The sequence below is a fragment of the Aquarana catesbeiana genome, linkage group LG05 (assembly GCF_042186555.1).
Source record: "Aquarana catesbeiana isolate 2022-GZ linkage group LG05, ASM4218655v1, whole genome shotgun sequence".
NCBI classification, from domain to species: Eukaryota; Metazoa; Chordata; class Amphibia; order Anura; family Ranidae; genus Aquarana; species Aquarana catesbeiana.
The window spans coordinates 87,391,532-87,403,233 of NC_133328.1; the positions used below are offsets into that span (position 1 = coordinate 87,391,532).

At 39.5% G+C, this 11,702-nt stretch overlaps 1 protein-coding gene across 1 annotated transcript in view; it reads left to right on the top strand.

The window, feature by feature from the left end:
* The window catches only part of LMBR1 (limb development membrane protein 1), a 251,126-nt gene extending 248,568 nt beyond the window's left edge, over positions 1-2,558 (top strand). Inside the window, exon 17 of the mRNA XM_073629939.1 lies at positions 507-2,558. Coding sequence (XP_073486040.1) covers positions 507-580 — 74 coding nt within the window. The 3' untranslated portion in view covers positions 581-2,558. The remainder of the gene's footprint in view (positions 1-506) is intronic.
* The last annotated feature ends 9,144 nt before the right edge of the window (positions 2,559-11,702 follow it).

Below are 11,702 nucleotides of genomic sequence, written 5' to 3' on the forward strand. Positions count from 1 at the left end.
TCAAGGTAATCCAAGTGCAGGATTTTACAGTGAGCACACAAATCTTGTTTTGGCGTAACTTTATAGTTAAGTTATACCACTGTTACCCCACCTCCAACTGAAAGGGCCTTAGTTTTATTGGAATGGCAGTTGCCTGGGCCAGGAAGATTAGGTCCCAGAACAAAGTGAAGCTAAATTGTGTAGTGCCACACAAGAGTTTTGTTTTTTTGTAATAATGTGCCTGCAGAAATTGTACTTTAAAATTAAATTGTGGTTTTCTCTGATTTGTTGATTAGCAGTGTAATCACTCTTTGGTTATATGAAGATTATTCTTTGATACAATTAGGTATGTTTTTGTGCTACATGATCTAAAAGTAGTTGGTATCTAACAAATAGTGATAAGTGTACGAAAGCAATGATGATGTTTTTTTTTTTTGTATTCTGTTTAAATAGGTTTTAGTAACAGGGAGATAACCCACCCACCAATAAACATTGCCCTTGTTAATTTGCATGTACTGTATTTCCAGGTTTGAATAAACTTCAGCTGTCTAATGAGCCCAGCGATTCAGCATCCACCAACGGGCATCAGAAAACACTGTGAAATATAATTCAGCATGGCTGCAATCAACATTCCTCTTAGGATGTGGGCCCTTTGCTTGAACCATCACTTGTAATGTCCACATAGCTCTAGTCTTATCTACGCAGCAGAGACTTTTAGGTCAGTTTGACCATGTAGCCACATTTTTGTGAACTAGACTTTTTTAAACTTAAATGTGACATTTTGTTATAACATGTACACCATGTAGAGTCGTACACCAACAAAGAACCTGAACCTCACAAACTTTTACATTTTACACAGTAGAAAGTTTGCAAGTTAATGTTTTGGTGCTAGACTTCCTCTGTCATAGACAAGCCAACCCAACCCTGAAGTCAGCTTTAGTGTATGATTTATAAAAGTTTGGGCAAAAAAAAAATCGGTACATCTCTGCATTACATGTAAATTCACAGTGTTTTGTTTCATTAAAAACGCTGCAAGTACTGAAATATTCCAGGCATTCCAGCCATAAATCCATTGAGCGCTTATATTCCTCTTCCTGTTCTGTTTTCCTCATTGTCCAGTTTCAGACACATTTCACCTGCTGGTTTCTTATTTCTCATGTAGCTTGCAAGATCTCTAATTTAAACATTTTTGTCCCCATGCCCCTCTATGGAAACCCTCTCCTACTATCATTGTAGGGGGCTAATTTGTCCTGCTAAATTATGTGTAGTCTTTATTACATATCAGTTATCTGATGAGCTACGAGCACAGCCATGCTTCCTTTAATAACTGTTTTTTATTCCCACTCACCATCAACAATATTAGATTATTTAACAAAAGTCAAGGTGCAGTAACTGTAAGTAGCCAGTTCGTTTTCCTCACGCTGACAGCTAAAAGGGGATATCAGATTGGTTGTTTTGGACTACAGCCTCACTGTCTGAAAGTGATAATGTGTAATTGGTTTACTGATGTAAATGCTGCACAGGTCTACATCTCCTCACATTGCTCACTATTAAAAAGAGTAGCACTGATATATGCAAACTTCCAGGGTGAGGCAATTGAAACCAAATGCACAAATGTAGGCCATGGAGTACAGTCACCTGCAATTCCTGAATTATACTTCTCCAAGATCCCAAATCTAGGACAACATAATTGCTCAAGCTCCTCTGTGTACTGAGCAATGGTGTCCCAAGGCCTGTGTTGGAATTTCCATACCTTCTGGCAAAACACCCAGCAGAGGTCAGCTGATCACAGCTGAGCTACTGATAGAGATACACAATCTCCAAGGAGCTCTCACTCTTGAGATTTCTGAGCTTCGTGAGGAGCCATCTGGTGAATTGTGTTGAGTGTTTTTCATGTTTAAGCCCTTTATCTTGCATTAGACTTTAATGGAATTAACTTATTATATCCCAATCTTTACAGGTTTCTTCATTATTGCCATAAAGTATGCACAAAAGTTTTACACCTACTGCTTTCTTAAACTAGAAAAGAGTCTTTAGGTCAGTTTTAATCTATTACCGATGGCAGCTGCAGAATCCAGATTCTTAAAGGACCAGTAAACCTACAACATAAGTTAGTCTAAGCACTAGATCTGTGTATTTTATTGAGGGATATTTAAAGTGGAACTATAGGCAAAGTTTTTCTTTTTCACATTTTGGAAAGCATAAGGGAGGGTTATCACTCCTATCTGTTCTTTTTTGCCATCTAATCCCAGTGGGGAGATTTGCCTGCAAATTAAGAACCCCCCCCCCCCGCAGTTACTAGAACTAGTTTCCCATTGGAAGGTGCCCCTCTATTGCTTATCTGCGGACAACACAAATTTAGGATTTTCTTTTACTTTCAGTAATAATAGCAAGCAGGACAAATAGAAAAGGTGATCTCTGTAAAGGGACACATATAAAAATAAAAACCAAATAGGTGTGCTAATCCATCTCCACTTTGTCCAAAAACTAAAAAAAAAATAAAAATAAACATTTTGCCTTTAGTTATACCTTATGTAAAAATACTTTCTTTATGACAAGTTTTTTTTTTTTTTTTTTTTTTCTATCAGAGGAAATGTATTTAATTGTATACATCCAACTTTCTGCTTCGTAAACCTATTAAAGGGTCAGTGCTTTCCTCCGCAGAGCAGCTAATATGAAACAGATCATGTGACTTCCGTTTTGCAAGTGTTGAAGCGTTCCAGTGTATGTTTGTGGAAGCTTATTAACAGCTTGTTTTACAAGGCCACTTGTGCTTTAGGTTTTCAGCACATTAAGCAGATAGTTGGACCTTTTATTTTATAGCCGTCAATTGAGAGATATTTCAGCTTAGGAGTTACATTTATATATCCATGACTTCCTGCCATGTCTTGTAGTACCATCCTTGTGACCTTACTTCTATGTCTCTTTCAATTCAGCTAGTAGGACTTACTAGCTGATAGCGATGATCACTAGACATAGTCTGTTGTACCGTGATAAGAGCACTATTAGTGTAATGCTAAATGTGTATATCTCTGAGTAATGGTGACACTAGAGCATTTTAGCCTAAATAGTTCATTTAGGCTCAGATATGAATATGAATTAATTTTTCTGCAGCTAGTTCACACATGTTCTTTGCCTATATAAAGCAGATACTGGGATCTAGATAAGACTGACTGGCCCCTGAATGTGCTGTACGAACTTAGCCTTCATTATATAAATTAGACAGACCATATAAAACACACCCTGTTCTGTACAGTTAACTCATTGTGCAATTGGGATAGATATATCTGCTAGCAATAGCCTTTAATGTTTTCTTTAAGTTACTAACCCCATATTCATATCACATCACAGGCCCCACATCCAAAGTGCATCCATATGAGAGAATGAAGCCCATAAAAGAGTAGTCAGCATGCTGAGTTTTGCATCAGATTTCAGGTGAATTATTAGGAGTTGTAGAATGGAGGGTAGGCTGGAGGTAGATACCTACATGGCTCTAAACCTGTAAATTGGAATAGGATGACCTATCACTCACAATTTTCTTGTATACTTTATATAAGCTTGTCTGTCCTCTCACAAGTTGCATTTCAGATGTTAGTGAGGCATCGGCTGGCTTCTTGTAACTCTTGAGAGCTGTAGAAGTATGAGCTCTCCAGCACAGGTCCCAGTTGTCTTCCAACCCACCTTGAAGTTCCTTTAGTTCTGCATAATGCAGATTTCTTGCATTTCCAATGTAGGTGTAACCATCTCACCACAGGGGTCTCTGAGAGATACTGGAAACTTGCAGGTGATGGTATTTTTAGGCTGCTACTAATAATTCAATTGCCAGTTTTGGGTTGACTAGCCATTTAAAATGTCTTTCAGCCAAATTAAAGTCTGTATTTTCCGTTACAAAAAAAGCTAAATAATCCTATCACTTTTATTATATAATTTGAATGCATATACTTTTAATTAAAGCACTCTGGCCATGAAGTTAATGAATATTAATCGGTACTATTTGAAATTGCGAGGAGAAGAGGACAGTTAGCAAGGTTGATTTAGGTTGTTTTAACCTGCATCATGCATTGCCCCATAATACACTTGGAACCTGTGTTTTAAGATGGTTATCCTCCTGTGGTACAAAGATTTCCTTCTATCAGTTACTGTGTTTAAAGTAGCAAAAAAAGAAATGGCATGCAGTAGTAACCCTATAACAAATCATAGTGCCCAGACTATGAAAACTGAATCTAGTTGCCATTGTTTTCTGTACATGGCCATTTCTGAGCTGCCTCATGAAGTTCAAATATACCTGACCATACCACAAATGAAGTAAATGAGGGAACTTTGCATACATGCTGTATTTTGAATGAGCAGTAGGTGCAAGACCCTTAAGGAAAACTTTGCAACACATGAATGGGTTTAAGATTTGAATTGATCTGATAATTATGCACCTGAAACCAAACTCATGTTTACAAAAGGCAATTATTTAATCTATGCACTAAAAGAAACAAATATAGCAATATTAGGGTTGGGCAGTATTTCTCTAAATCAGGCCTAAATCCAAATCTATCCACACATAAGTCAACTTTATCTCATTGACAGCTTAATCGCATGTTGTCTTCTGATATCTCATGGAGCCAATGGTGACATATCTGCACTGTAATTCTCACTTTTGCTCAGATGCCTCAAGACATAAAGCCAATTGATAACCTGCTCAGCTGCTGGATTCTTTAAAGGTAGAATAAACTATTCAGTTCAGTTGCTGGAGAGTGACACTTTTATTAGGAATGGCTTATAATGCAGGGAAATCTCACCATTATAGTCTCCAAGTGATATGCAGACAGACATCCTACAAATGCCCATCCAAAACTTCAGCACCAGTTTCAGGTGAATTTGACGCAGCCTTTCAACTGGTTTTCTTCCAGCCTTTATATCACTTTGACTCCACACATCACACGTTTTGCTGTAGTTCCATGACATTTAAAACATTTCTGTAAACTAATCTGTGACTATTTTTTCAGTTTATTTTCATGGTTCCTTGCAGCCAATCAAATCTTAATTCAAGTTTTAAGGTGCTAACCCTATAGCATCAAACCTTAATTTATTACCAGTTTCAACTGGACTCTTCCGTAAAAATGTCAGAAATTTAGCCAATAATCTGACTATGTTACTTGGTATCTGAAAGCAGGCAACACCAGCAGTTCTTATTTAAATGGACATTTCCACCCTTTTGAAAAGGATTATTTAATAATGCAAACTTTCAGGGGCAACCACAGTTGGAAGCGCTGAGTGGGACAGTCTTGAAAGGACAAACTATCAAAAAGCTCAATGAGATAAAATCATATGCCGATTTAATAATGACATATACTTAGATGAACAGTTATCTAAAAATCTCCTTGCATAGATGGAGCGACTGCAAGGCGTGCTCCTCAATGTGACAGTACCTTGAGCAACAGTCGGTGGTGGACCGGCTTGGTGAAGCAATGCTGCAATGGCAAAACCTTCATGTATTCCTGGATGTCACTAGAAGGAGGGAAGCCAGCGTGTGCAGAGCTAGATGGACAATATGAGGCCTTGACCGAATCCCCAATGATATGTGGCAGGATGGTGGAATGGCCATGGAACAAGGAAGGGACCGAGAGGCAGCTGGAACAACCACCAACCGGAGCTGATGGATGGAAACACCCGAGCATGACGTCTTATGATCGGTGCACACAAGTCCAAAACGAGGCTTGAAGCACAAATGGTGGAGAGTTGTTCCACCATCCTGCCACATCTCATTGGGGATTCGATCGAGGCCTCATATTGTCCATCTGGCTCTGCACACGCTGGCTTCCCTCCTCCTAGTGACATCCAGGAATACATGAAGGTTTTGCCATCACAGCATTGCTTCACCAAGCCAGTCCACCACCGACTGTTGCTCAAGGTACTGTCACAGTGAGGAGCACGCTTTGCAGTCGCTTTATCTATGCAAGGAGATTTTTAGATAACTGTTCATCTAAGTATATATCATTATTAAATGGGCACATGATTTTATCTCATTGAGCTTTTTGATTGTTTGTCCTTTCAAGACTGCCCCGATCAGCGCTTCCAATTGTGGTTGCCCCTGAATGTTTTTACTAGTATTCACACCCCTCCTGGTGTGCTCATCCACACAGATGCTTTTTGGGCTCTTGCTGGACATTCACAAGGTTCCCAGGGCAACATATGTCACATTTTTCTGGTGCCAGACTTTTTTTGTCAATAATGCAAACTTACCTAGTCAAAGGGTCCTTACAGTACCTCTGACTCACCCCTTGATGATGGACCCGAGCCAGCGATGCTAGGATTCTGTCTTGTAAACCTCTTCAGCCGGGTCCTGGCATCTCTAGCAAATTCAGGCTGCTTGGGGTGGAGTAGCGAAGCCTTCCTCACCCTCAGCACTAGCTCACATTTAGTAAAAATGCGTAGCGTAGATTGAAAGTGATGTCGTGCATCATAAATTTGCCAGTATCTGCCAAAGATTTTGTCACCTAGCTAGAGCAGTTATGATCTAGGGTCTGGCTCGACCCTGGCTTCATAACCATTTATAACAGAGCTTAGAGCCGTAGTTACCCTGGGCTAGGTAACTTCCTTTATAAGACTGTCCTTTTGTTAATACACTCTTATAAATAAGGCTTGGTATGTTTAGCTGTGCCAGAGAAAACCATATACATACAGATAGATAACACTTCTGGTTGTTGGTGAAAAAGTCCAGTCTTCAGTAGCTACTGATGAACCAATCCTTGAACAATTAAGGACCGTTTTTTCTCCAATTCTATTTGCTAGATCGTTTTTTGATCCCACATTGATGTGAAGTGAGGTTCATGGTCAATCCCTAGGATGACTTCCTTTGCTAGGATATAATAATTTTTGTAACTTTTACATTTTGCGTTGTGTTTGAAAGCATTAATGATTTGGGCAGCTTTTCATACCCATACTTGCTCAGTTGCAGATGTTTAAATGGCTTAATTTAATCTTTTCTGGCTAAATGACTTCATAAGAGGGGTATGAATCAAAATACAACAATTGGAGCAGACTTTAGTTGGGTCATTGACCTTACCTGGTTTTTGTGTATGTGTTAGAAACTACAAAGCTATATGTCAGAAGTAGAATACAGTATGTGATCCTGCAGCTCCAGAGGAATGGAAAGTGGAGGTGTTACCAACAGAAACTAATTCAATACCAGTGTTCATCTACTCTCCTGCACTAGAAAATTCCTGAAATTCAAATGGGTGCTGTGATTAGCATTTTCCCAATTTATTTCCTCTGGCTTCTATACTTAAGGCTGACAATTTTCTTGGTTCTCTTCTGTGAGGTCATCCCTAATTGGTGCAGGAAGACCCAAGCTTCACATGATCTGTAATTTTAAAGAAAGAAGATTGCAACAGCAGTGCATTTTAAATGCACGGAATGCTGGTTTCCTAAACTGCGTTCTGGTGTGAATGGGGCCTTAAATCTCGAACACTCGCAGGAAGCTGTAAAGAGGTGGAAATCTTGGGACTGGACACTGCAGGTGCTTATTTCATCTGGCCGAACCCAGATCTATTTCAGTTTATCTTTTATTATTTTATTATTAAAAAATAGTAATTTACATTTAAAAAATGATTCTTCCAGAACTAAACATTCCATTTTACAGTTGTTACATGGAACCACCCATTTAATTCAATGAATTTCTGAAAATGTGACTCTTCATTAGAACAATCCTTATATCAAACAATTGGATAGATGGGTTTATGGCCAGCATAGGAATATATTTGCAGCTCTCCATGCTCAATTTCATTCTCCTTGTACTTGGTACTATTCCATTTTATGGAAGGTACTTTTTGGTAGAAACTGCCTAAAAGACGCAGCAAGCTGTTTTTTTTGTGGTTTTGTTTTTTAACGCACCATGCCAGAACACACCATGTTGTCGAATTAGCAGCTGTATGTCCATACACTTTTTTTTTTTGGTGACCAATTCCGTTTTGACAATCCATTTTACATTTATTTCACATACTTTTTTCAATCAGATTTAAATAGTCACTGTTGCTAAAGCTTAGACAAACCTCTCACTAAATACAATTCTAGTTACTTGAATGTATGTCTTTATTATCATCTTGCTTTTACATTCAGTACGAGTCTTGTGTTTGCCAATTTCTTTTCTCCTTTTTGTTAATGGAGAATTCACAAAGTTTGAAATGTGAACAAGATCACTTCAACTTTTGTTTAGTTGTGGTCTGTGCTTTTTTTTTTTTTTTTTTTTTTATTTGTGTGCATTTTACTGGATTTTTTGTAAGTGTTTATATGCTTAATAAACTTTTTTTGTGTTTCCTAAATCTTTGCTCACGTTTGTTTGTAATATAACACTAATTCCAAAAAAAGTTGGGACACTGTGTAAAATCCTACATAAAACAGAGTGCAATGATTTGCAGATCTCCTATTTTATTCACAATAGAAAACATATCAAATGTTAAACCTGAGAAAATGTACCATTTAACTGCTTTCTGCCCTCTGTGTTGTGAAATGACGGACGGGTGGGAGCACTCTCTTTCTGTGGGGACGTCATATGAGCGCGGCGATCAGTGGTGTGTTGTCTTCCTCGGACACAGCACATCACTGATCACAGTAAAGAGCCTATGATGTAGGCTCTTTACCATCTTGTCCAATCACAGCTAATTACAGTGTAAACAGGAACTGCCAGTTATCGGCGTTCATCAGCAGGGACATCTGCACTGACAATCACATCACTGATCATCAGTGTCCTGATGGTCCGTGCTGCCTTTCAGTGCCCATCAGTGTCGCCCATCAGTGCTGTCTATCAATGCTGCATATTAGTGCCTCCTCATTAGTGCCCATCAATGCAGCTTATCAGTGTCTGTCAGTGAAGGAGAAAAATTACTTGGTGAAAATGCCCTGTATGCAAGTGGTTAAAGAAAAAATAAGGTCATTTTGCAATTGATGGTAGCAACACAGAGCAAACAAGTTGGGACAGGTCCATGTTTACCTCGGTGTAGTGTCCCCTTTTCCTTTAAGACTCTGTAAATGTCTGGGAACTGAGGAGACCAGGTGCTGGAGTTTTGGTAGATGAATGTTGTCCTGTTTGCTGAAAGGTAAAAATTGGCCTGGGCAGGAAGGGGGTGAAAATGTCCAGTATTGAGGTGGTTAATATGGTGTTCTGTGGGTCTAAATGCAGAAACTTTAGAGATGCTAATAACATACTACTACTACAACTAAAGTACATATACTGTAATGGTGCAAGAACAAATATTAAAGCACCAAAATTACACAGTTTGTAAGACACCTTTAATATGTAATCTGCAATGAGTCTGGACCATTGGATGCACAGTGATATCTTGCATATGAGAAAATAAATTTAGGGACATAATTCTTTCAAACAACAAGGCAAAGATAAATGGGATCAGTCAGGCAGATTATGAAACAGATTTAGAATAAAATTGCTGCTTATAAGGTTATTTTGTTATTCTAAAGTAGATGGTGTGAAAGAATAAAATCTGACCCAGACCTCTTGATTACATCTGCAGTGAAAATCTTTCTTATGTACAGTAATAATTCTGTTGTAGACTTGTGCAAACTGTCTTGGTTGGCTGCCTAGAATTACAGGCACTAGGGTTGAAAATGTACAAAAAAGAAATTGTCACATAGACTTTGTGCTGAAAGGCAGCATGACTAATTTTGTCACTAATCCACTTGATATAGGGCACGTTCCCTACCAATGTATTGCAATCTGCAACTCTGGTACATTGGCTTACATTTTGCATTTTAAGTTAAACCCTTACTGCCACCAGCAGCTGACCCTTTAAGGACGTCACATCAGGAAATGTTTTCTGGGCATTACGATTATGTGAATGCTGTGATTGGCTGTCACAGTGCACATGTGATTGGGAGCCTATGATTAAGCACACTCCGAAAACAGCATCGCTGCCTGTACACATACACCAATTAGCCATAATGACCACTGGCAGGTAAAATGAATAACATGGATTATCTCTTTACAATGACATCTGGAAGTGGGTGGGATATATTAGGCAGCAAGTGAACATGTGGTTCCTGAAGTTGATGTATTGGAAGCAGAAAAGATGGTCAGGCGTAATGTCTTGAGTGACTTTGACAAGGGCCAAATTGTAATGGCTAGATGAGTAAATCATAGCAACTCGAAAACTACAGCACTTGTGGGATGTTCCTGGTCTGCAGCAGTCAGGGCCTACCAAAGGTCCAAGGAAGGAAAACTGGTGAATTGGGCACAGGGTCATGGGCAGTCAAGGCTCATAGATGCACTTGGGGCACAAAAGGCTGGCACGTGTAGTCTGATCCAATAGAAGAGCTCCTGTGGCTCAAGTTAATGCTGGTTCTGATAGAAAGGTGTCAGAACACACAGTGCATAACAGTTTGTGTATAGGGCTGTGTAGCCGCAGACCGGTCAGGGTGCGCAGGCTGACTTATGTCTACAGGCGAACGTGCCTACAATGGGCATGTGAGCATCAGAACTGAATCATGAAGTAATGGAAGAAGGTTGTTTGGCCTGATAAATCCATGTTTTTTTTTTTTTACCTTGTGAAAGCACAGAATGAGAGCGAGACAAAAGCAGCATCAACTAAGAGTAGCAGATGTATTAAAAAAAAAGACAAGAATGCACTCACAATGTGTAGACAGTAGCAACAAATGGTTTCATTCCAGCCTCTAGACCAGGAGAATAATGGATGGAGCATGAGTAGGACTGTAGTAGACTGGGACAGTCTAAGTTCCTAAGTTCCCTGCAGCTGATGACCACAGGATAGAGAGCGAGAACACTGGAAAAGTCTATTAAACCACAGCAAAGGACCATAGATACAACTGCAGCTCAGGAGAGGAAGCTCTACTTAAGAGTACCAGTAGATACCAGGCCATGGGCTTGTTCCAGGGGTAGGTGAGTAGTCCAGCAGCCAGCCAAAAAAAAAAAGCCTCAGGCCCCCCCCCCCCCCTTCTGACCACCTACTGGGCACACCTCTCCAGGCATTTGGTCAGAGGGTAGCAAATTCAGGTTGCATCTCCCTCTGGAAGTTTCTCAACAGAGCCAGGGGAAAAATAATAAATCTCACTACCTGGGAAATCATTAACAGATCCAGCTTCTCAAGCTACAGAGCAAACTAAACACTATATTTACCTATCTGCCTGCCTAAGAGGGTGCTACACATGCCTATAATGTACTGAGCTGCATATACTCCTGCCGCCAAATTGGGGAAGCTCAAATAATGTCTGTTTCTGCAGTTTTACTGTGGCCCAAACAGGGTAAACAGCAGGCGACATTTTGACGAAAATTAAAGGGCTGGAGTTGTATTGGGGAAGGCCAAATTGAACTGAGACTGCCAAATAATATATTAGTGTAGCTCAGTGGATGGCACTTGCATCTCTCTCTTTTTGTGCTTTCACATGGTTCCACATTGGAGGATATCCCAATCCTGCTACTAAGAGGACAAGTTGCCGACGCTGACAGTGTTGCGCCTTATGCCCCCAAAAGACCTTCTTGGAATTTCTATGGACTTTTTACATGCTTCCAATATGTTTTTTTTGTTTTCCAAATCTATTGCCATTAAGGCCTGGCAGTTGACATTTTTGCCAAATGAGAGTTGGTATGCGTATCTAGTACAATCTAGTACACGTCCTTTATCATACAGTATCTCACAAAAGTGAGTACACCCCTCACATTTTTGTAAATATTTTATTATATCTTTTCATGTGACAACACTTAA